The sequence below is a fragment of the Telmatherina bonti genome, assembly GCF_933228915.1.
Source record: "Telmatherina bonti genome assembly, chromosome: 14".
In the NCBI taxonomy this organism is placed as follows: Eukaryota; Metazoa; Chordata; class Actinopteri; order Atheriniformes; family Telmatherinidae; genus Telmatherina; species Telmatherina bonti.
Window position 1 is genome coordinate 30,621,267 of NC_136612.1, and position 25,094 is coordinate 30,646,360.

Sequence of the window (25,094 nt, forward strand, 5' to 3'; positions counted from 1 at the left end):
CTATCATTTCCATTTATTATTTTGATAGACAGACAGACAGACAGACAGACAGACAGACAGATAGATAGATAGATAGATAGATAGATAGATAGATAGATAATAGATAGATAGATAGATAGATAGATAGATAGATAGATAATAGATATATAGATAGATAGATAGATAGATAGATAGATAGATAGATAGATAGATAGATAGATAGATAGATAGATAGAGTATTGTTCCAATAGGAGAAATGAACCAAAACTCATCGAGAACACTGCATATACATTCATGTCACAACCCGTCTTTTCTCTTTAAATAACACAAAAAGAAGACTCAGACACACACGGTTTGTCATTTGTTTGTATGTACAGTATACAGGGGCCCATAGTGTTTTATAAAAGCCCACAGTGAAAGTGCCATCCAGATGTGTCTCCACAAACTGATGTTATATTACGCCTCTCCAGATAAATGAGCCAACACCGTCTGCACCTCCACCTCTTTCTCACTTCTGACAACTACCCGCTCTTCTTCTCAAAGCTTTGACATGTTCTTTTGAGAAACTGACACACTCCTTATAGAAGAGACAGATGCAGACAGATAAATGTTTAGAGGTTAGTCATGGGTGAAGGAGTCGTGAGTCAGACGGGGGTTCTGTTATTGTTTTATGCTTTGTACCACCTGGGAAGACGATGTGGTGGTCCTCATATGTGACTACAGTTTTCCTAAGGTGGCATAAAAACAAGTGGCTCCTTTCAAGATTTAACCATAATATGTGGTTCTCTAGGCAGACGTTTGCATTGAACGCTGTCGTGCTCGAGGTTAAGACATAAACTTTGCATTAAAAATCGCTCTCATACAAGGAGACCTCCCACAGTATTCAACATAAAGATTATCCTAAACGTATGTTGGTGATCCTACCAGGCCTGGTGGGTCTTATAGAGTCTCGACAGACAGCAGAAACACACAATGTGTTCCTTGGCATCACATCTGGTTACACCTGGTCCACCTGCTCTAACAACAGCCCCCCCATTCTCTGACTAATGATCTCATATTTACTTTGCAATTTCCATTATTTTTTCCAACAGGATATTTAACTTCATAAAGAGATTTTATTTTCATGGTCTCATTAACTTCTATTTTTTATTTTATTTCATTTAATCATTATTTAAATGATGGAGTCATGCAAGTGAGTCCATCATTGAGTCATGCAATGATTGGCTATTATCTTATAAAAAGGTATAATGTTGCTTGATTCACTAAAAATGTGGAAAATAGTAAAAAGTTTTTAAATCACAGGAGTATATTTGCAGGGAAAAACATGTTAAATCTATCATGGCGTTATCAAACGGCCTGACATAACTGGTGTGTCTTTATTTTAATATTAATTTTACTGCATAACCGTAATGTTTTTGTTCTTTATGCCACCAGTTTTCTGTCCTGAAGAACATCCGTGAAGAGAAAACACTCTTTCATTTGTCTCGGATTTTTCATTGGGAGACTGTCATTCATCATCATCTGGTCGGTGAACTGGTTTCCATTATAGGAAGTGGAACAGAGCCAAAACTATTAAGATGATGCTTGTGTAGCAATTCAGCAAAAGATGGCAGCCTCTCTTCTCACCACTAACACAGAAAAACCAGTCAACTCTGCCTTGTCTAGCACCTTACTCCCTGACCAGCACATACTGTATACATATTCTAATGGTTTTATTACTTTATATTGAACAAAAATGATTTATAATATTCATTCATTCATTCATTCATTTTCTAAACCGCTTAATCCAATTCAGGGTTGCGGGGAAGCTGGAGCCTATCCCAGCTGGCTTTGGGCGACAGGCAGGGTACACCCTGAACAGCTCGCCAGTCCATCGCAGGATTTATAATATGTTTTAATCAATTTATATTTTTTTGCAATATGTCCTAACCGCTGCCATGACAACATTTTAGATGAAGTTTTAACTCAAATTCAGTTTCTTTTCCCCAATGTTAATATTTTCTGCCTTCATAATATTTAAGAACTTATGTATTTCAGAAGAAAATAGTTGCCTCTTGTGTGTGTGTATGTGTGTGTGTGTGTGTGTGTGCTCTTCCAGTTAATGGAAACACACTGTCCACACTGTAAGACAAATGTGTGTCCAGAAGGCAGGATGGTTCAGTGGGAGTGTATTAAAAAAAAAAAGAAAAAAAGAACCAAAAAAAACAACATATATAAGACATCAGGGGCAGTGATGCTTTCAGTACTGGTTTTGTAGATGTCCATCAGCTGCTTCTGTCCAGTGCTGCTGTCTCTGTGCAACACCCAGCCCTCCTCCATCCTCCTCCATCCTCCTCCATCATGCTGCTTCGAGCCCTGCTGCAGACTTCACTGCTTCTCTGGTTGGCTCAGCAAACTCTACAAGGAGGTAAGAAATGCAGAGGAGAAAGTTCACAGCTGGAAAATCTAAGTTTTGAAACAACTTAGCTCAAGATTTGTTTTTACTTTATGCCTGCCGTTATTTCCATATGTACGGTTGAGTACTATGATTTGATTGATACAGTTGTCACCAATACAATTCTAATTTTTCTGGAATTTAACTTACATGGGTGCTTGTTAAAGAAAGGGCTTTAAATCTAAAGCATATATTGAAATAAACAGAATAGTGTTTTAATGCAACCAAAATTCAAGTTATTGTTTGTTATTTTCTGTGATAAATATATTAGATCAAAGAAAATACTTTGCATATGTCAGCAGCACAAATTAGTCTAATTTTACAGTCGAAACTTTGATGAATCAAACATTTTCATTGGCTCACCTCACATACGTGTTAAATATCATGTCTGTGAGAGTGAAGGGAAGAAAAAAAAACATTGGTCTCTGTGGGCTTTGGCTCCAAAATCTGCATCCCTGCCAAGCCACCGTGGTTTATGTTCTCTGGTTTTACTGGATCAAAGGATGCGATGAAAAGGTGGCAGAAGCCGGTAAAATCTGACAGCGGTTTGTGAGAAGAACTGATCGGACACACAGTCCCCACATTTTGTCCTCTGTGTCCATCAATGGATGACTGTCTCTATGCTCATGTTGCTGAGTCAACCTTCATTCAGCACAAACCCCTCAGCTGGCATTTACTCTGTAATTCTCACACATTTTAAATCATTTATAGTCTTTTGCCTCAAAGTGGAAATTAAAAGGTACTCTATCAGTCAAAAGTTTGAATACACTTTCCCCCATAAATCCAGTGGGAAAGTGTGTCCAAACTTTTGACTGGTACTGTATAGTAGTATTGATTCGAATGTAAAACTGATTAAAACTTGTTTCTTGGATTAAACATCTTGCTTGACGTGCAGAAAGTTTAATTTAAAAGCTTAAAGTCTAAATTCAAGATGAGAAAATATTAAATCTAAAAATATGATGGCACTAGGATTCTTTACAGTCGGCTCATATCGCTTCTTCTTCCTATATGACAGCGTGCTTCATGCAGCCTTACTTACACGCCTTATATTCACCATTTACATTTTATAGGATGATTCTGAGATAAACAGATATACTTTATAACACGTGTTTTTTTAATAAATATATATATATACATACATACACATATATATATATATATATATATATATATATATATATATATATATATACATACATACACATATATATATATATATATATATATATATATATATATATATATATATATATATATATATATATATATAAATATATATATATATATATATATAAAACACGTGTTATAAAGTATATCTATCTATATATATATATATATATATATAGTTAACTGTAATTAACGATTAATTGAACTTAATTTTATTCATTTTTAACAGCAGTTAATTGAATTTTTCTATATTTCAGGGGTTCATGAAGTTTTTATTCATATTATTCCATTTAATTTTCTTGCATGTTTAATTATATGAAAAAGAATGAGAACATGTTATGTCAGGTTGTGTTTTCTGATTTCTGTGTTTATTTCTCTCTTCCCAGGTGTCGGCATCGGTGTGAAGCCTGGAGGTCAGTCTTTCTCATAGTGCACACTCACCATCAGATAAACATTAAACCAACAAGTCAGAGATTCTTTTACAGGTTGCATTGTGGATTTTTCTGACCGATTTGCATCAGACCAGCTCTAATACAGCTTAAAAACATGCCTGTCATGTTGTTATGAATTGTGTCCACAAATGAAATGTTATTTGTAATATCAGGAGCACCTGCTCCTGGATGGACATTTAATAAACTTAATTAAAACAAGGGAAGTGTAAATGATTTTTTTGTTATCTTAAACTATTACTGCACAGAAATTAACATCTGATTAAAGTTTATTAAAAAAAAACAACATAATTTTCTCTTAGTTCCTGCAGTTACAGGCGCCCTTGGAGCGCTGGGGAGTCGATATGGCACCAAAGCAATGAAGACTGGAAGTATGTTTAACTTTTTGACAACAGCACATCATACAGCTTTAACTTCATGTTTGTTAAGTTTAGATATTTTGTATTTTTTATCTTAGTGGGGCGTTATCCTGCAGCTCACCTTGGTGTCGGTAAGCTGTGATCGTATCTTAATGTCAGAAATGTTTCAACATCATAAAATGATCAGTAACAAAATATAAAGGACTTAATTCTTGTATCATTCCTGAAATTATAGCGAAGTGAAATGAGTTGTTTTTTGCTTTTACAGGAGGGTACCGATCGCTTGGATTAGGAGGGAGAGCAGGCCTGAAGCATGGTGGATATGGAACCCAGGGAGCCTATGGTACATCATCAACCCCTCATGGCAACAAGTACTCATATAAAAATGATTCCAAATTTATAACAATAATTCATTTTTTACATCTATGTTTTGGACACAGGAGCCAGTTTAGGCGCAGGAATGGGACTGGGACCTGGACTCGCAAATGGCTATGGTCTTGGTTTGGGCCAAGGAGGGAAACGTGGTGAGACTTAAAAGAACAAAAATAAGAAATATTAACCAGTAGAGAATTCATACTGACATTAACAGTGAACTGACAAGTCTTGGACATGTTGAATGTCGGTGGGAAACCGTTGACGCTGAACCTCCAAAAGTCACATGACGCCTAATTTCTACAGTGATTCTGGAGTCTTTCTCACAAAGATTTTATCTGTACACATTTTAATCCAGAATATTAAACTGGAAAAGTAGAGACAGGTGCATCTTACATGATCAGCTGAATTGAACTTTTTTTTTGGTTTGTTTTGTGACTTTCCAGTATATGGTGCTGGCCTTGGCACTCTTCCAGGTGAGGAATACTATTTTCCACAATTTCTTACGTCGCTTTAATTGAGTGTAAGCAGTCATATAGCTGCTCTGAGCCTCTGCTTGTTTGCTTAGTTATGGATAAATCCCAAATTTCTTTAAATGTCTGTGATCATATTGTGCAGAAGCAGACTGTTTATCAGCAGATAAATTGTGTGTCCTTGTAAAACCAAGAGTGCTTCTCTGATTTCAAGATGAAAGAAGCTTTTTGTCTCCTTGCCAGGATACGGGCCTTATGCTGGCATGGGATATCCAGGAGCACGACCAGGTAAGTGGTGAATCATGTCTTATCACTTAGATCATTGTGGGAAGAAGTAGATGCTTCTAGTAGATGAGTGTCCTGTCTCAAAGTGGTGGCCACAAACACAAAAAAAAAAGCGCCCAGACGAGATTCTTCCACACTTTCTGTAGTATGTCGGTGCACATGCAATTCCCTGCTCCTCTGAATAAATGGCAAACATTTAAATCCTGCTGTTTGTAAACCACAATGTCCATGTTAGTCATACCTGAGTTACAGTACCAGTGAAAAGTTTGGGCACACTTTTCCATTGGAAAGTTAATTCGGTTATCCCGCTGATCTGATGAACTAAAATCCACGTGGTCTTTCTGTGTCTCAGTCTGTCTTTGTTCCGTGCTTTGTGTGTCTGCATTCTGTAAAGTTGTTGTGGCTCAGTATATGTTGTTTTTGTACTTGCATGAAACAATGTTTGTTGCAAACTGTTACAATCATCAGCTCCTTTGTCTTATTTTGTGTGCAGAGAGGATATCTATGTGCTGATTTTTGTCTGTCTTGCATGTTGCATGAGTTCCCAGCTCCTTGTGCTTCACCTTGAGTCATGAATTCATCAGGGTTGATCTTTGCAGAATAAGAAGTGCTGGTTTTGGTTAACAAGACCTGAATTGAGGCTGCTGGTAAAAAGGTTTTCCAGATGAAATGCAAAAGGACAACTTTGTTATTACAGAGTCTTTCTGTGTCAGTGCAAGTGGGTGAATCTATATGAGATGGAAATTCAAAATGTTTATGCATTGGTCAAATACTTATCGCTAACAAGAAGGAAACAAACAAACCAACATATAAGGGTCCATTTTGCTTTAAACACACAAAATATGTTCAGCTTTATAGTTAATATTGAAAAATTTAAATAGTTGTTGAATTATCCTGTTTTATATTTTTGAAGAATATGTGACCTCTAGTGGTTAGGAGAGGAACTGCAAGCAAATTACAGAAATGATGAAGCTCATTGTAAAAAGAATGTATTTTAGTTGTAACAACAATCATCGTCATATAATTTATCTTTCTCTCAAGCCATGAGGTGACAGCATGTTTTTTAAAATCATTTTTATGATATCAAACAAAATTTTATCCTGAGTAAAAAAAATCTTGTGTCATGTGTTGCATCACAGATGTATTTTTAAGGCACTGTGTGCTCACATGCCATCCATACCTCGCTTCTACCAGTACATTTGTGACAGATGAGAATTACGTTTCATCTGATACAAAAAGATTTATATTTGCCCCCTATCACTCGAGGACTTATTGCTCAGCATGCATTTTTATTTGTTTTTCAAAGTTTGATTATAGATTAGAGATGCAGCTTTTTTGTTTTAGTGTTTTCTGTTAGATTATATAATCTTTGGCCACAATGAATGAAATTAAAATGACTCTAAAAAAAGAAGAACAAACATCAACAGGATTATTTTATATCTGACAACAACCTCGGCGAACTGTATATAATCAATCAAAACTAAGTAAACAAAGTACGTACATGTCCCCAGAAGTGAAACATATCCGTGTACATTATTTAACACTTACACTTCTCTCTTGCTATGTTTTAAAATGTTCCTGTCAGGGATTAATATAATTTCTTTTATTTGATTTAATTTTCTCCAGACTTAAATCTGCTTTGTAATTTAGGTGAAAATTGAAAATTTGCTCTGATATTTCCCATTTCTCTTCCATATAAATTCACCTCTCATGATCTTTTATGCTTTCCTGCCTCATCAGTGAGCAGCTATGCTTTGCATATCAGTCGTTGGTCCCACAGTGATGCTGTTTGACTCAGGTGTTGCCTTTGTCTTGTGCTTTAACACTTGTGTGTTTAATGGCATCACTCCTACTTGTGTTGTCATGTTTTACATGTTCCCTTGAAACTGGACTGACAAGAGACAAAAGAGGATTTTGTCCCGTCTTTGTTTGGTTTCAAATGACCATTTCAGTCGCTGATTGTTTCGTGGACGAAGAGCTTTTTAGCTTTGCATTATCTGATACACTTAAAAACAGAACCGTCAGTGTGCTGTTTCTTTCTCAGCCAGGAAGTTGTGAATGCATGATGATATCTTTCTGCTAGGTGTGTCTGCAGCAGATTTGGGTGGACCTGAAGTGGCCAGTCTGGGCCAAGCTGTTCAAGATCTTAAGAGACAAAAGAGCAGAGCTTTAGGTCACTTGTACGGAATAAAAGACAGAATACTTGGACCCGAAACGCCCAGGAGAAACTTTGTTCTTGGTCCCACTGTTCCAGAGGTACACGCAGGAATTGAGGTCAAAAGCCTTGATCCAGCTGTCCAGGTATCAAGTCTTAGACCCAGAACATCCCCTGATAAACAAGATAAAATTCTTGATCCAGCCGTTTCACAAGCACAAGTGGGAGAACACAATGACCCTGCAGTCTATAAAAGAAAGACTGAAAATCATGAAGCTTCTCTTGCGGCAGGAGGTGGAAGAAGACAACTGCCTGTTGACAAGGACAACATCAGAAGTCTGGGTTCTGACTTGTCTCAGGGTCACAGCGACTATGATTTGTCTCTCCAGCGAAAGAAAAAATCCAAAAACTGTGGATCTCCTTCGGATTTGTCAGACATCAGTCGTTTTAAGCTTTCAGGGTCAGAAAATCAAAGGTTTGCTCCTGAGCCACATTTTGGTGAAGCAAGAAAACAGCTTGGTCACACAAATCCACCAACTCATGGAGAAAGAAGCTATCAGTTACCTCTTCCACAAGGACAAGGTATCAGAAGCAACGCATTCGCCCATGTACAGGGCCAGGAAACCAGAAATCACTTATCTGCTCTGGCAGGCAGGCAGATTGCCAAAGGACCTGAAGCTGAAGACATAAGCAGACTTAAAATGCGTGGGACTGTTGCGGTTGAAGATGGAGGGCAGAGGTATGGAGCAGCGATCCCAAGTCAGTCTCAAAGCTTGGGCATCATCTTAGCTGGAGAAACGCAGGAAGCTCCAGGCTTTATCACAGAGGCTCAGGATGCAAAACGCCTTTCTCAAGCTGAACATACAGAAACAAAGTCAAAAGCTTCCTCTATGTCAGGGCAGGCTGGGAGGAGTACAAACACAGCAAGTAAGAGCAAAGCTTTGTCTTGTTCACCGTCTGCATCCTTTTGTATTTTTTGTTATGCAAGAAGAGATCAAGCACTTATTTATCCACTTATATCTTTTAAGTCTCCAAATTACAGGCTTTCCCTCTGAGTTTATTTTTTTAAAATGACATTTTTTTTCCCTCACAGGACTTTAACCTTTTGAGTTTGTGCATATTTTTCAGGGCGCTTCGTGAAAAGTGAATAGTCACAATAACTCTGCAACCACAAGATCTATTTAAATATGTTTGGAGTCATAGCAAAGGGAACATTTCAGGAGCATAAATACCAGTTTATGTTCTGCTGGAGTAAAATGGAGATGGCAAATAACACACCTGTAAAACATTTCAGGTTTGCCTAAAATAATAAACCAACGCTTTCAGGATTTTTCGTTTGAATAATACAACTTGAGCTCGAGCCCTTTATCTATGTTTACACACAACATGTCTACAAACCAACTCTGATAAATTAGAGGTTTGATAGAGAGTTCAGAGGAATTTAGTAAAATGGCCATTTTGACACAGTTTTGGATTGCTTCTCAATGTCCTCCAAACTGTTGACCTCATGTTTTAAAATGTTAAAAATTGGAAAAGTGTCTGTTTTGAAAGATTTTTGCACCAGTGTTTGTATTACCTGAGTTTGAGCATCAGTGCCTCATTATTTTACAGATGTTGATTTGACTCCATTTCCAAGTGGTATAAGGTCTGTTCCACTGTGTGTAGACTGACTGTGTTAAGAAGCATCATGAAAATTCAGCATTATGTTTTATTTACTGAAAATGGGAAAGTCCTAAAGTCAGTCTCAGTTGGAAAAACACACATTTCTCTCAAAGCTAAAAGCAGGTCCAACTACCATAATATAATCCTGACAGCCATTTTATTTAATAATAAACAGAGACACGGTAATGTGATGGCAATTTAAAAAGAAAACAAAAACAACTTCATCAACACTTTCTGGGCTGGTTTGTGGAAAATCCAACTCTGATTTCTTCATTATTTTGGAGAAAAGAAACAAAATGTGCTGTTTTCTGACATAAGCATAGACTAAAAAGAAAAGTTAAACTGCATTATTATGATCTGCCTTTGAGCTTATTTATAAGAGTAATACTGGTATTTTCCACATTTATGGCATTTTGCTCATCAGTGATGAGAACATTTCTGATCATATCATGTTCTGATAAACAGTTTGAAACATTTCATGTTTATGGTGTTTTTGGATTTGGTTTTATGTCTCTTTTTGGGTTCATAACATTGAGTTTTAGGTCTCCATTGTATCCACATGTACACAGAACTTGTGAATGTATGGGTCCATCTGTTGCAGATTTCTCAGAGTTTGTAAGCTGTGACCAAAAATGTCGATCAAGTAATAGTTTATTTTAGGATCTTGGAGATGAAGGTGGTGGTGACAAAAACAGTGATAGAAGCAGCTGCTTGATGTTTTTATATTTCAGTCGTAATTCCTCCATAAAATTATCATGTTTGGGAGCCCCTATTACCAGTAAGCTGTAGATAAATAATTTTATCACTGCATCATGATGTATGGAATAGTTACTGTAAGTATTTGTATTCGTGCCACATGTCTGCTGCTCCAGATTTCTGTAATCTTAACGCAAAGTTACTGACATAAGCTCTGCTCACTCATAACATCTGCTGTTTTAAGGTGGCAAAATGAACTGATTGTTTTCATGACCCCCCCCATCTCTGTGTTAAATTAGATGAATAAACATTCTGCGTTAGGCTGGTAGAAGCAGAGACTCAGTGCTGTAATCCCTTACACACTCAGGATTTTGTAACATTGACTAATACTTTAAGCTGTGCATTACATAACTGCTTCAGCTATTCAGGATTTGAAAGGAAATGTAGACTTCAGAAAACCTGTTGTGTTTACTGTTTACAGTGGAATTATACCAGTGCTTTCGTCTCATTTTTGTTCTGTCTGAGCTACCTGTTGCATGTGCAGTGTGTTTTAGGTGGCTTCACATCTGCTTTTGTTGCTTATAGGATTCATTCTAGGAAGTTACTGCCCAGTAGAGAGAAGGCAAATAAACCCAAACAGACAGACAAGGATTCAGACATTTAGGTGTCCGCTGTCACTTTCAAATGTCAAGCACAGGCACAGTTAAATCGTTAAAATTGTATCTTTAAATTAGTCTTTTATTTCAGTGAGTGCATTGTTATTCTACGTAAGTGGCAGCGGTGATCCACAAAGAGAAAAAAAGAAAGAAAGAACGAAGTATCTGAAAGTAAACTGCAGGGTTTCTGCTGAATTTCCTCGCAGGTTATGTTGGTCGAGCAGGACACTACCTGGGAGCAAGCCTGGGAGCTGGTGGCTATGGAGCAGGTAATGTTTCTGCAACAACAGTAAGATGTGGATTAACACTTGCATTGGTAAAGATTTCCCATCTTCTGCCCCCCACCCTCTCCCCCAGGTCTGGGACAGGGAGCATACCTTGGTGGTGCAGCTGGAAAACTTGGAGGTAAGTGTGTGGATTGTCCTCTCTTACCATCACAGAGATGAGGATGATGAACCTCAACCTGTCTTTTTTCTTCTCATCTTAGCGGCTGCTCTTGGACAGGGTGGATATCCCCAAGGCGTTGCAGGGAAGTCAAATGGTAAGACTGGGATTATTCCACCCCTTCTCTCCTCTTAAAGAGCAGTTTACATGGAAGTTGATGCAGTTTTCCTGTTAAGAGAACTGAATCCTGTTTTACATGCTGTAAAAATCCAGGCAAAATTCATTTCTGAATGTAATTTGAGTTTTAAAAAAATAACTTTTATTGCCTTTTTTTCTACTCCATGTTAAAAATAGATATTTTGTCAGAAACCACTTTGACACACCTGATAAGAAAATGTAGCTGTTCAGAGCGAGAGCTTGGGGGGGGTCAGCCTCTAGGCAGAAAATCCGTTGCTGCACCTACTTTGACTTGTAAAGTAATCATTTGCCTGTGAAACGGGAAGTTCCTGAGCTCATTTACGTCTTCTATTGAAAGCTTTTGCAGCCTCCTTTCCTGTCTGGGAAACAAGCAATGCTCTGCTCATTCTCAAACTGAAATCTTGTGGTTTTATTTATACATCTTCACACTTATCTAACTTTGATCAAGCAGAGCAACATTTCTGTCTCAAGCGCAGCCATATTTCCTTTTAAAAGTCTAATCCAGTACATGTTATTCCAGGTTATGGTGATGGACTAACAGGGTATCTTGGTGCTGTGGCAGGTAATGGCTACGGTAAGTGGAACATCAGAACATGCAAAAAGAAAAGAGACTCCCACCCTGAGAAAAAAACAAAAGCAACAACAACAACAGAAAAACAAAGAGAGTTTATGCTGAAATCAAAAGCCTTTGTTTTGAAAAGTGCATACCAACCTGCAGTGAAAGAAGGTCTTTCTTCATTTTGGCTGGTGTCAAAGACAACCTGCATCAAAGTCGTCACTCTCTCGGCTGGTTTTCAGCCAAAAAGACTTCTAGTGTTGACAGACTTCCTTCTGTTTTGACTGAAAAGCTTTGCAAGAAGCTTTGTCAGCAGTTTTTTGGCATGAAGAACACAATAATATTTCCTTTCTGCAGTCTTTGAAATGTTTCACTACATGACCACTTTTCTCAGCAGGTTATGGGAATGGATATGGCGACAGTTACGGAGCCGGTGAGTGTCCTCTGAACTCTACACTGGGGAGAAAAGGCAGATAAACTTTAAGTACTTAAAGAGTCCTTAGCATATCGACATGATTAGTGCTAATTAGAACTATGTTTCCGGGCTTGGCTACCCTGCAGAGTTAGCTGATGGTGGTGAAAACAAAGCAAGAAAGAGTGAAGGTAACATTAATTTGCTGAAAACCTCTAAGAGGTGATGGCACTAACCTGTAGTTGCTTAACTAGTGGATTACTATGTGACAGCTGGATGACATGGCCGTATATCCACTGGGTGTAGCTATTGTATCTTATTCATAGCAGTTAACCAGTTTCATCTGCTGGTTTCTGATTTCCTGCTTCTGTAGATGCTTTAAATACTGTTTCATTTGGAGGTTTTTGGTCAACAAACAAACAGGAGACCAGACTTTGACTTGTATTTTCTATTTTTATTCATTTTTCAGCCCTCAGTACGGGAGGCTATGCAGGACAGGTTCAGGGGGCGTACGGTAAGAATGGATGTATGCCGGTCTGACAACCGCAACACACATCCCTGTTAAACTGTTAAACATTGACACAACAAAGAATCAGAAGAGAGAATAGACATATGTGTTGGATTATCAAACATGAAGCAGGAAACTCTTGTTCCAGTGAAAATGCACATTCAGAATTGAACCTCTACCTAATGGTTGAAATCAGCGTCATCTCTGTAGTGTCATGTTTTTTCTTTAGAGATGATCATGTTGAGTCAGCATAACCGCTGATGAGATTCTCGTCATATTTCACACATCTGTGTCATGGTATTTCAGGAGCACTCGGTACTGGACTGGAATCAACTGGTGGAAAATACGGTGAGCGTTGCCGATGTGCCTTCGTCCTTCAGACACACTATTAGTCAGACCGTTGTCAGTGTGGCTTCCCATGCATGAGTCAGACATGCACTATACGAAATCACAGAGAGCTGGCTGCTGACAATCACTGCACAGATATGAGTTAGTTTCACCAAACGATTTATTTTCTCCTTCCTGCAGGAGCAGGAGCTGCTCAGGCTCCTTATGGTAATGCACCGGTGATTCCTGCTGGACTGGAAGGTAGGAACCACCAAAGTTTGCACCTTTATGTGCAGGAACAATCACTGTTGGGGATGACTAGAAAAGCATTGTGTGCTCATGAAAAGGGGTCAAACACATGATTTCAAGTGACCCAGTTTATGAAGGAAACATGCACACCAGGACACTTAGCCATGAATTATTTACAAGACTTGTAAAGGCAAATGCCATCATGTTACTTTAATGAGGTTGTTCTTATCACACAAGGCTGAAAAAATACCTTACTTTTGTTAGAATACATAAAATCTCAAACTAAAATATTAAAATGTTGATTCTCATCTCGTGGCAGTATCATTTTATTACATCACAGCTTTCAGTTGAGCGACCGTCCTGACGTGTTTGTCATTGTGTAGGTGACGGAGGCTACCCGTATGCTACGCAGCAGCTCAGCCTCGCGACTGAAGGCGGTAAAACCACCAACAAATATGGTGAGAATTAGTTGCGATGTGAAAAAAACATGTGACAAACTGTGCATGATGGAAAAAAAAAGGGTGTTGCTGTAGAGTGTTTGTTAGCTTTCCCTCAACCAGTTCACTCTGAAAACCACACCAGCATTATGTGTAGAGATAAGCACACCAGAAGTTTTTATCTTTCCAGTGAAGATAAGATCTCACAAGGATGTTTTGATTTTATTTTGTGGATTAAATAATTCTGCAAGCAATGACCCATCAGTGTTGCCCCAAGTTGAAGCATCTGTTTGATGTTGTTTCAGGAGCTTCTGCAGGTTATGGAGCTCAACAACCAGGTAGATTTTAAACACACACTCTTCATCCAAAGAAACACACATTCACACAACAGCATACAAATCTCAAGGTACTCTTTGTAGGTCTCATATTGCATTATTACACCACATTGCAATACACTTAGGAGATTGCCTGAGCATGACAGCAAGACTTCTTCTTAGTTCTAGCAAACTGTGCATAAATGGCTGCACAATCAGCTGGTCTTGATGCAACCAGAACAAATATATCTCAGGTATCATCCCCTGTGTCGCTCTTAAAAGTCTAAATACTGTGACAACTTTTGGTTTAGGTTATGGTGCACAGCTTGGAGTGACTCAAGATGCCTTGGGTAAGTCAGACAAACCAGAGTTCCTCTTTGATGATCCACTTCCATCCTCTTTACCAACCACCTTCTTACATTATTTTACTGTAGCAGAACAGAATGCAACACTTTTCTCTAATGACGGGGTTTCGGTGTCATTTGTTCAAACATATTAATCATGTCCTTAGTGACAAAAATATTGCATGCTTTTGCTTGTATGGTGTTCTCGTAAACATGCATTTGCATTATGGATTATTTCCACTTCAGGTTATTTAGCGTGCACGGTGAGACGGCTGAGTTCTCTCATAAAATACAGAACCCTTTCTTTAGGATTTAAAGCATCTGTCAGAGCTGGTTTTCTGCTTCCCTTTGTGTCCTTTTAAGCTGCTTTATAACACTGAACTTGGTCATATTAACTTTTACAGGAGAGCAGACTGGCAAATACGCTGGCGTGAACCCTGTCCTTGGTAACGGATACAAAGGTGAGAATAAGGGAAGCTTTACTCCAGCTGCTGCAAGACCTGGTTTAAGGCTGTAAACAGAAAAGTGTACGGAAGATATTTTGCTTTTTTTGTCCAATTTCCCTGCAAGCTTTGGCCATTTTAAATGTTTTCTTATGTTATTTTTCTGCTTCAGTATTTTGATGTTTTTGTTTTCTGCTTTTAGGGTAATTAAAGAGATTTGGACCTCTTCAAGTGGACCATCTTCCTGATGAGATCAGTGTAATTTCCTACTCTCCTGCGTGTTTTACTTTATTTTGTCCTGTTGTGCCATCTGTTTGTCTTTTGATGTACTTTTCTTAACCTCCCTGTACGTCTCTGTAAGTAGACATTTTTTTTTTTACCAGTGTCTGTTTGTCTCGTTTGTACAAAACCTGCTGTACCCCACCAGTTAAACTCTCTGTCATATCTAAACTGGTGGAGACTGATGAGCATAAATGGATGCAAAGAGCAAGAAAGAAATGTGTGTCTTATTTAAAACCAAGATGAGCATTATGATTTTGCTGCTTTAATCCAATAAACTGTTAAATGGTACCAAATGGAAGCGTCTGAGTCCAAACATTTGATTTCACAAGTGCCTGAACATGTTGTTCTCTTTGAAAGACACAATGCAACCTTCTCAGTACACAGGAAGCACCACCACTTCCTATTTAGTGTGAGAGACACACTGCACAATATAAATTCACCATAGCAGTCCAAACAAAAGGAAAAGTGAAGAGATGAAAGATAAACAACGATAACACTTCAGATGCTCTCATTTTATTTGGGATATGAAACATTTTGGCTGCGATACACACACAAGACACATACATGTTGCTAATGTTTTAAGACATAATAAGTTACTAGAAAATAGTAGGATATTCTTGCAGAAAATTTCCTTTTCATTCCCGATAGAAGCCAGATGATAAATTATAAATCTATAACAAGCTCTTAAATATATCACCTTTTAAAAATATATTTTCTATATTTGTATCAGTATAATTAGTTTATTTATATCGGTTTGCTTCTATAAAGTAGCTACTTATCTATTTCTATAGCCTGATCCAAACTAGTCAGAATGAAGACATTGCATGAAAAAGATTATTTCCTATTAAAAAAAGAATAAAATTAAGCTTTGAATAAAGATTACACTCTTTAATAGATTGTCTTAAAATGTAAGTCTTTGTCAGCCCCATATTGTTGTATTACATAAGACCTTTGACCTCCAGTGAACTCTGGTTCCACATTGAGGTTCTTTCATCCATAAACACTCCCTTCTGCAACAGCGTAGACTTTGGAATAGGATGTGCATGACGGGAGACATAAAAACTCTTCAGGTTTTTACTCATAGGCGACGGTTTATAGTCCATGCACACATTTCCGCTCAGACTCGGAGCACATTTCACTTCCCATTTGTAGAAGAGCCGGCCATGCTGCAGACTGCACACATCCTCCAGAAATCCAGCAGACAGGACTTTCTCACATGCCCCCAGCAGGTCGTCATCCCAGTTGTTGTCCTGATCCCAAACTTCAAACTGCACCGTAACGCCCGAGGACACATCCTGGATGCCCAGGTTGACAACCGTGTTCCAGTGTGGGTTGTTGTTATTGTGAATAACTTGAGTACGCTGAACTATTTGTCCACCAAACGACACTTTCACATAGCCGTCCGTAGCTGTGGTGTGGTCCCCCCAGAGATCAGCGGCTCGCTGTACTGTTATGATAACTTGTGCCATGCCTTTGCGTGTTGGGCAGCAGTCCTGGTTAACAGTTGGCTCATTGTGACATTGGCAGACGCACGGGTCTCTGGAGCTGCTCCTGATGCCAGCCTGACAGCGATCACTGCAGTTCCTCCACAGGCCTCTCTCCAGGATGTAGTGGCTGATGGCAGAGCGCAGGTTTTTCCTGACAAAGCTGTTTGTCGGCAGCAACTCATGAAGCGAATCCAGGGAGTATGAGATTATGTCAGGATTCTGTGGAATTGTTTCCAGCCATTCTTTGTAGGCTGACGGGCTTTTGTTTGCAGAGAAGAGAAGGTCTGAGTCTGTGGTATGCCCCCCCTTTATTTTTGTCAACCTGTTGAGAAGAGCAATGTTTTGACAACTGAGTTGACCTGACTGTTCAGCGCTGAAAAGAAGTAAATGATAGAATATTTTGAAAAGAAATATTCTTCACCTGTCACTGAAGAGATCGGAGAAAGATTTCTTGGTGTCCATCTTGTTAGAATCTGTCTGGCAGTGCTTGGACTCCGCACTGATCCTGACTTTGATCACTGCGGACGCCTCTGCTTCCAGACACATCTGAACCTCCTCCACACTGAGGCCCTGCAGGCTGGCCTCACATTGTCTGATGCTGGTCACAGACTCAATACTTCCCCCCAGCTTCACCTGCAATGGTGTTTTCAAACACAGTCTTGTTACCCAAAAGCATCTGATGTTGTGGAAATGAAGCCATGCTCAGGAGAAATAAAAAGGAGAAACTGAGAAAGAACCAACAGCCGTCTTTTGTGGAGGTTTATGCCTTTTTTGTGACATACAGGTAAAAGAAAGCCAAAGAAATTAAATTTAATTTACTGCCCAAATGCAGCTAAGGCATGTGAGGCTGTTTCCATGGTTACAAAGGCCAGAACATGATGCAGAGGCACTCTGCGTGAGATACAGTAAAGTACATGAAATGACCATCTATTTCTTGTTCTTTTCATAGATTATGAGACACATATGAAACAAAGGAAGAACTGTCACGATGCGTGAATGTAGAAATGAACTTAATGTTCGTTTTGGAGAGAAAATGTTTGCTGTGATTCACCTTGGTGATGTAATGGGTGCCAAAGTTGTCGATCAGTTTGTAAAATCGTTGCTTGTTTTTTGGGCTGTAGATCTTGGGAAGCTTTTTCACTTCATTACGGAATTCTTTGTGCAACCGGGGAGTCTTGGAAACCCCGTAGCTGTTTTCATCAAATCAGCAGGTAGAAAAAGACAGACCAATATGTCAGTAGATAATTTATCTAGATTACATTTGGAAACATTTAGAAGAGGTTTAATTTAGGCCCTCACAGTCTTACCTGTAGTACTCGCAGGATAAGCTGTGGCTTGTGAAGCTGAACTTGTCGTTCTTTGTTTTCTCCATGGAGTACTCAGCCAGTTTAGAGTTAGTTCCAGCCAGCATCAGCGAGGCACTTTTTCCGCTCACATCAACATCTAGGTTTGTCTTCCAGTTGTTTTCGACAGAAGAGGAGCTGGAACTGACCAGAGACTCGCTGGATTTGTGAAGTTTAGAGGACACGGCTGCGCTGCAGGACTGCTTTGCCCTCCAGTCGACCACTGAAAGGGGCAGTTTTTGCTTTTTGTTTTTCAGGTAAGGGTTGCTACACAGAGTGCAAGTCATATCCTTGCGTTTCCACTGATCCACATTGAGCACAAAGGCGCCTTTACGCTCCATTTTGGTGATGTCAAAGCCCTCTCCAGCCAGATTGGAACCTGGGGCAAATTCAGCGTCTTGGCACTGCTTTGGTGTCCCCTCAGTACACGACTGATGTGTGTGTGTGGGAAAGTACAGGAGAAGGCTGAAGCAGATCCAGATGTTTAAAAGGGACATGATGGTGTTTAGCCAGATCATTCAAACTGAAAAAGAAAGAAAAAAATGATTTGTGCAAAAACAGGTCTGTATTCATTCACTAGCATGTATTTGTTTATGTCATGCACATGTGCAACAGATCCCCTACAGAACAATAAGATGTATATGTTTATACTTCTCATCCAACCATGATCACATCTAGTTTTGGGTTAGTTTTGTTTCTGTGTAGGTTTTTTTTTTTTTAAATTTTGTCGAATGATGACAAGCCGGATTGAAAATAAGACGAAATTAAATAAGAGGAACAAAGTTATTTTTAAATAGTAAAAGTTCAGGTTATTGTGTCAAAATGTAAGGAGTGAAACATTGCCGAAAAAAGTATAGATAGTGTGTTTCTTATGTTTTATCAGTTCAAACATACTTTTTACTCTGTGGTGTACCTCAAAGGCCAGTTTTAATTTCAGCTCTGTGATGGTTTCCCTGTGCTTCTGGTGTGTTTTATGATGACCCATTTAATCAACACATTTATCAAACCACAAACTAAGTCTGGCAGGTCTTTTTCACAGTTTTTTTTTTTTAAGAGTTTTTCGCTTTGGCATCAAGTTTCCAATGACCAAAAACACTTTCCATCTATATAACTCAACTCAACTTTATTTATAAAGCTCTTTAAAACAGCCACAGTTGAAACAAAGCGCTGCAAATAATGAGACAAAGCATCACAGAAAGAAAAACAATTAACAGGGAAATAAATAGTAAAATAAAATTGTTTATTGTTTATAAATCATTTTAAAACCAATAAACTATTTGAAAAACAGATTAAAAACTAGTAAAACTGATACATAAATGGCACACGAAAACAAAAACCAATGAGCTGAAAGCCAAAGAATAAAAATAGGTTTTCAGATGACTTTTAAAAGCGGACAATGAGGAAACTTGTCTAAAGTTCAGATGCAGCTCATTCCAGTATTAGAGCAGCCGTCTATGACCGCTATTGTCTTCTTTGTGCCAAGTAGCTCTAATTGAGGAGTCTATGAGTTCTTTGAACCTGACAGAAACTGCACAAGTTTGGACGTTTAAAAGCCACTTTAATCTATTTTGCTGGTATTTTAACCAGAAGTTGCCCAGGACTCACACATCTGAACAACTTCAGAGCACACACTCACAATGCAAGTAGTTGAAATGAAAATGTCCAAATCAATTTCAGATACTTATTGTCTGTCACTGATAGAAAATAATCTTATCATATCATATAAGCATTAAAGTATGAGTGGTTTGAAACAGGAAAACATGCTGAGAAAATAACAGGGCTGATCATTAATTGTACACACATTGTAGTAAAATGTATATTACTGGTTATTTCAGCGTTTTTATGTATTCATGAACTGTTCATGAACTGTAAATGGGCTGCAAAAAAAAGCCTTATAGAGAATATTAACCCTTTCATGCATTAGTTATAAAAAACAATGCCACGTGTTTTTATGTACAGCATTTCACATGATCAGACATGTAAAGTGATGTTTTTTGTTTTATTCATTCATTCATTCATTTTCCGAACCACTTATTCCAATTCAGGGTCGCGGGGAAGCTGGAGCCTATCCCAGCTGGCTTTTGGGCGACAGGCAGGGTACACCCTGGACAGCTCGCCAGTCCATCGCAGGGCGTTTTTTGTTTTATTTCTTTATTAAATTTTACTCTTCATGTTTTGTTTATTATGTCAGTTTCTCTGCCGCTTAGTCCAAGTGAGGGTCTCAGGGAAGAGTCTATCCCAGTAATCTTGTGGTGAGAGGTGGGATACACACTGGGCAAGTCGCCAGCCTATTGCAGACTTTTTATGTTTCATTTCTTGTTACGTATCCAAACAAAATATCTAGAAAACAATGTCTGTGTGCATATGTCTGTAGAGGTAAAATACTGTATTTAAAAATATGTTGCATTGGTTTTTAAAAAAAAATTAATTCATGCATGAAAGGGTTAAAAGGATGATTTACTGATGTCCACTGAAGTAAAATAAATAAATAAATAAATAAAAAGATACCATCTTCACACACGCTCACAGCAGAACAGCTTTTAAAGAGGGGTTTACTGGAGATAATATTTTTGAAAAGACTTTAAAACATACTATATAAGTATTATAGTAAATTATGACCAAATCAAACCTGCACACAAATAGATTTTATCATAATAGAAGTAATAATGAACTGGATTCATAAAACCATTTTCAAGGCAACCAAAGTGCTTTATGTTGAATTCAGTTATTTATTGACTCCACATTCAGACACTGGTGGTGATAATGTGTGCAGACTGAAGGAAACACGGCAGCCAGTCAACAGCTACTCTGTGTAACCAGTACTGGGAGGCTTTGTGGGTTAGGTACGACAGAGATGAAGTGAGGTTCACACCATCAGCCCTTCCGGGTATTGGATGACCTGATGTACAACCTGAGCCACAAAGGAGCATGTCCACCGCTGTCAACATGGCTTCGTTGAGTAAAAAGTTCAAGTATGAACGTGAATGTTTGATGACACCGACTACTGCTGTGATAGGCAGTCTAACACTGATGTAACTCTTCCCAGTTTCAGACTTTGTGAGATTTTCTTGTCTTTGTCTTTCCTCTCGTCTGCATTCAGTGTAAAAATTCAGCCGTGCACTTGGTTTCCACCACAGTCCTGTTTTACTACCCAGTATCATCTCTTTCAAGCAACTGCGATGTTCAGTAACCAGTCCTGGTGCCAGTTTTTTCTTTAGGGAGAGAACCTGAGTACCAACAGCTATGACAACATGCTCAAAGTTAAAAAGTCCTGTTCTCCTGTCTACACAACAACTATACTATGACCAGTACTCAGTAAGCCACAACAGACAAAGCAGAGATCACTAAATACTTTATAAATGACTTACCGATGTCTTGGTAGTTCTTGCTGCATGTAAGTTACTCTCTTGGGTGTGAAGATGAGTGGTATGGTCGACTCAGGAACGCAGAGCACAATGTGGTGGGAGGGTGAGGCGACAGTGGGCTTAAGACAGCTTGAAAAAACCCCCCAAAAAACGTGGTTTGATGGTTTCATTTTTGTTCTACAGACAGTATGCAGAGTTTGAGAAACCAGTAGACTAAGAAAAACTCCACCAGAATGCTTGCGTCAGGCCAGTTTTCTGGTGAGCAGGAACCACAAAGCAAAAACTGTTTTTCCTCCTCTGTGGCTGATTTAGTGGGTAAAAACATGAAACTGTCCAACTCTAATCTTCAGTTTGTTAACTTTATCACCAGGTCAGAGATAAATCTGTTTTTATCTTTGAATAGATTGAATAGATTTTATCTTGTGGGAGGCCAAGGTGGGTGCTAAACAGAGAAAGGTATAAAAAACACACAATATAGACATCTCATATATTGCAAGATGGTTAGTATGTTTATTTTTATTTTTTATATTTGAGTTAAATGCAGAAAGAGCAGCCTATCAAACTAAAGTCACAAGAACATACTGTTATAAACAGATTATAAAAACTGTTTCTTGCTTTTTAAAAGGAATTTCTCTCAATGTTTCTTTAAAATAAGTCTCAAAATCATTAAAACAGTAAAGTAACGATGTAAAAATCACACAATGTGTAACACAAACAATGTGGAAACACACAGCTGATCCAGAGAAAGAAGCTAAAACAAGCAAGTGCAAGCCGAATGTGCATTGTAACATCACATCTACTCGTACAAAAGATGATCATAACTGAGATGTTTGAGCTCATTTATATCATACTTCTGTAATTCAGTAGTAAACCTGGTTTTCCAATGAACTCATCTCATTACAGAAGACCTTTGACCTCCACCAAGCTCTGGTTGCTCATGGAAGTTGTTTCATCCACAAACACACCCATCTCCTGCAGGATGGCCGTCGGAATACGATGGGCATGGCGGGACACGTACACCTTCCTCAGACTCGGACTTACAGGTGATGGTTTATACTCGGAGCACAAACTACCGCTCAGACTCGGAGCACATTTCACATCCCATTTGTAGTACAGCGTGCCGTGATTTAGATTACAGAGCTCCTCCTTGACGCCTACACTTAAAGCCTGCTCACATCCTCCCAAGAGGTCATCATCCCACCCACTGTCCTGATCCCAAACTTCAAATTTCACTTTATTTCCTGCAGACAGATCCTGGGGTCCCAGGTCAATGATCATGCCCCAGTGTGGGTTGTTGTTGTTGTTAATGACCTGGGACTGACGGGACATTTTGTTGAAAAAGACCTTCACAAAGCCATCTGTGGCTGTGAAGTAGTCTCCGAAGAGACCAGTAGCGCGCTGTACTGTAATGATGACCCGAGCCATGCCCTTACGGGTGGGACAGCAGTCCAGGTTGACGGCGGGGTCATTGTGGCATTGGCAGACGCAGGAATCTCTTCTGTCGGTTTTAACACCAGCCTGACACTGCTCGCTGCAGTTCCTCCACAGACCTTTCTCCAGGATGTAGTGGCTGATGGCCGAACGCAGGTTCTTCTTTGTTGGGTCGCTTTCAGGCAATAAGTCGTGCAGAGATTCCAGGGAATATGAGTTTAGGTCAGGATTCTGCGGTACTGTTTTCAGCCACTCTTTGTAGGCGGATGGATTTTTGCTAGCAGAGAAGAGGAGGTCTGGCTCAGTGGTATGGCCACCTTTTATCACAGTGAACCTGTTTGGGAAAGAAATTTTTTCCACAGTTTGAGACGATTCCCGCAAAACCAGTTTGACTCAAGTTGTTGCCATAATTTAATCACCTTTATCTGACATGTACGGACATTCTGAGGAGTAGAGCTGCAAGTGATCAGAAAACAAAAACGTTCCCTACCTGTCACTGAAGAGGCTGGAGAAGTCCAAATGGCTCTGAGACTTCTCAATGTCCTTCTTGCAGTGGTTTTTTTCAACCTTGGCCGACGTTGCGGCGGTTGCCGAGGCCTCGACTGTGAGGCACATCTGCACTTCTTCTGCACTCAGCCCCTTCAAGCTGGCCTGACACTGACGGATGCTGGTGACAGACTGAACATTTCCTCCCAGTTTCACCTAGAATGATGACATTTAACACATTTTGTGTGGGGCGTTAGCATCATTCAATGTAACATTTCGCTCTGGTTGAGCAATGCTATTTTATTTCTTGTCATCTCACCTTGGTGATGTAATGGGTGCCGAAGTTGTCAATGAGTTTGTAAAAGTGCCGCTTGTGTTCTGGGCTGTAGACCTTGGGAAGCTGTTTCACTGCTCTGAGGAATTCGTTGTGCAGAATGGGATTGCCGGAAACTCGGTAGCTGTTTTTATTTGGGAAGCAGGCAGGAAAAACCAGAGCAGTGGAAAAACGTTGTGATTATTTTACAGAATTATATGAATGTGTGGGAAAAAGATCCCTCATAATCTTACCTGTAGTACTCGCAGGATACGCTGTGGCTTGTGAAGCTGAACTTGTCGTTCTTTGTTTTCTCCATGGAGTACTCAGCCAGTTTAGAGTTAGTTCCAGCCAGCATCAGCGAACCACCTTTGCCAACGAGATTAACATCTAGGTTTGTCTTCCAGTTGTTTTCGACAGAAGAGGAGCTGGAACTGACCAGAGACTCGCTGGATTTGTGAAGTTTAGAGGACACGGCTGCGCTGCAGGACTGCTTTGCCCTCCAGTCGACCACTGAAAGGGGCAGTTTTTGCTTTTTGTTTTTCAGGTAAGGGTTGCTACACAGGGTGCAAGTCATATCCTTGCGTTTCCACTGATTCACATCGAGCACAAAGGCGCCTTTACGCTCCATTTTGGTGATGTCAAAGCCCTCTCCAGCCAGATTGGAACCTGGGGCAAATTCAGCGTCTTGGCACTGCTTTGGTGTCCCCTCAGTACACGACTGATGTGTGTGTGTGGGGAAGTACAGGAGAAGGCCGAAGCAGATCCAGATGTTTAAAAGGGACATGATGGTGTTTAGCCGGAAGATCCGAGCAAACTGAAAAATATGAAATGTTTTAGTTGGATGCAGATGAAAAAGAGAAGTCACTCTGCTCGGATGGGCCTGAAATACAACAAGAAACTACTTCACACTGAACCAGAACTAACGCGACAGAATCCATCTTACAGCAGAAATTCTGCAAATTTCTCTTTATTTCTGAGTATTGCTGCTCCTGGACGTACCGAGGTCCAAACAGAAGCTCAGAGTGGACAGAGATTTTTCTGTTGCCGGTCCTAAACTGTGGAATCAGCTCCCTCTTCACATTAGATGAGCTTCTTCACTGTCCATTTTTAAAACTTATCTTAAGACCCATTTTATTTTAATGCAGTATGAGTCTGCTTCTGGTCAATGCGCTATATTTTGGTTTTAATTTTGATTTTATTGGTTTTTATTTACTATTGATTTATTTTGTTTTATCTTTAAATCTTTTTTATTCCTTGTATGATCTATTGTTTTATTGTGTTATTTATTTATCTTTTAACGTTTTTACTCTAGTTGTTTTGTCCCAACTTCAGTTGTTTTGAAGGGCTTTATAAATAAAGTTGAGTTGAGTTGAGTAATCTCAGATACTTTTAGATAAATTATCCAAATGACCATGTCTCAATCAGCACACTTCTTTGCGCACTATGTTGAAGTGCTTAGTGCGTTTACACTGTCATTTATGCAAAAAATTAAGTGCGCTAAAAGTACCCGGGTGCTACCCATGTC

At 39.1% G+C, this 25,094-nt stretch overlaps 3 protein-coding genes across 3 annotated transcripts; 1 reads left to right on the forward strand and 2 right to left on the reverse strand.

The window, feature by feature from the left end:
• Nucleotides 1-2,316: 2,316 nt before the first annotated feature.
• LOC306765641 (uncharacterized protein) lies at nt 2,317-15,066 on the forward strand (the record flags this gene model as incomplete). The annotated part of the gene is made up of 23 exons (XM_079253126.1): nt 2,317-2,386; nt 3,967-3,993; nt 4,332-4,400; nt 4,487-4,519; nt 4,657-4,731; nt 4,829-4,912; nt 5,207-5,236; nt 5,477-5,521; nt 7,602-8,600; nt 10,894-10,956; nt 11,045-11,092; nt 11,175-11,228; nt 11,790-11,843; nt 12,220-12,262; nt 12,373-12,428; nt 12,707-12,751; nt 13,052-13,093; nt 13,274-13,333; nt 13,705-13,779; nt 14,064-14,096; nt 14,384-14,422; nt 14,821-14,877; nt 15,062-15,066. Exons 1-23 carry the CDS (start codon nt 2,320-2,322, stop codon nt 15,064-15,066), a joined length of 2,103 nt encoding a protein of 700 aa, XP_079109252.1. The 5' UTR covers nt 2,317-2,319.
• Nucleotides 15,067-16,079: 1,013 nt separating this feature from the next.
• LOC306765642 (perforin-1-like) lies at nt 16,080-18,468 on the reverse strand (the record flags this gene model as incomplete). The annotated part of the gene is made up of 4 exons (XM_079253127.1): nt 16,080-16,950; nt 17,050-17,261; nt 17,680-17,818; nt 17,936-18,468. The coding sequence occupies 4 exons, from the start codon at nt 18,466-18,468 to the stop codon at nt 16,080-16,082; spliced, it is 1,755 nt and encodes a 584-aa protein (XP_079109253.1).
• Nucleotides 18,469-22,233: 3,765 nt separating this feature from the next.
• Nucleotides 22,234-24,353, reverse strand: LOC306765643 (perforin-1-like; the record flags this gene model as incomplete). Its single annotated transcript, XM_079253128.1, has 4 exons — nt 22,234-23,101; nt 23,258-23,469; nt 23,573-23,711; nt 23,821-24,353. 4 exons carry the CDS (start codon nt 24,351-24,353, stop codon nt 22,234-22,236), a joined length of 1,752 nt encoding a protein of 583 aa, XP_079109254.1.
• Between the last annotated feature and the right edge of the window lie 741 nt (nt 24,354-25,094).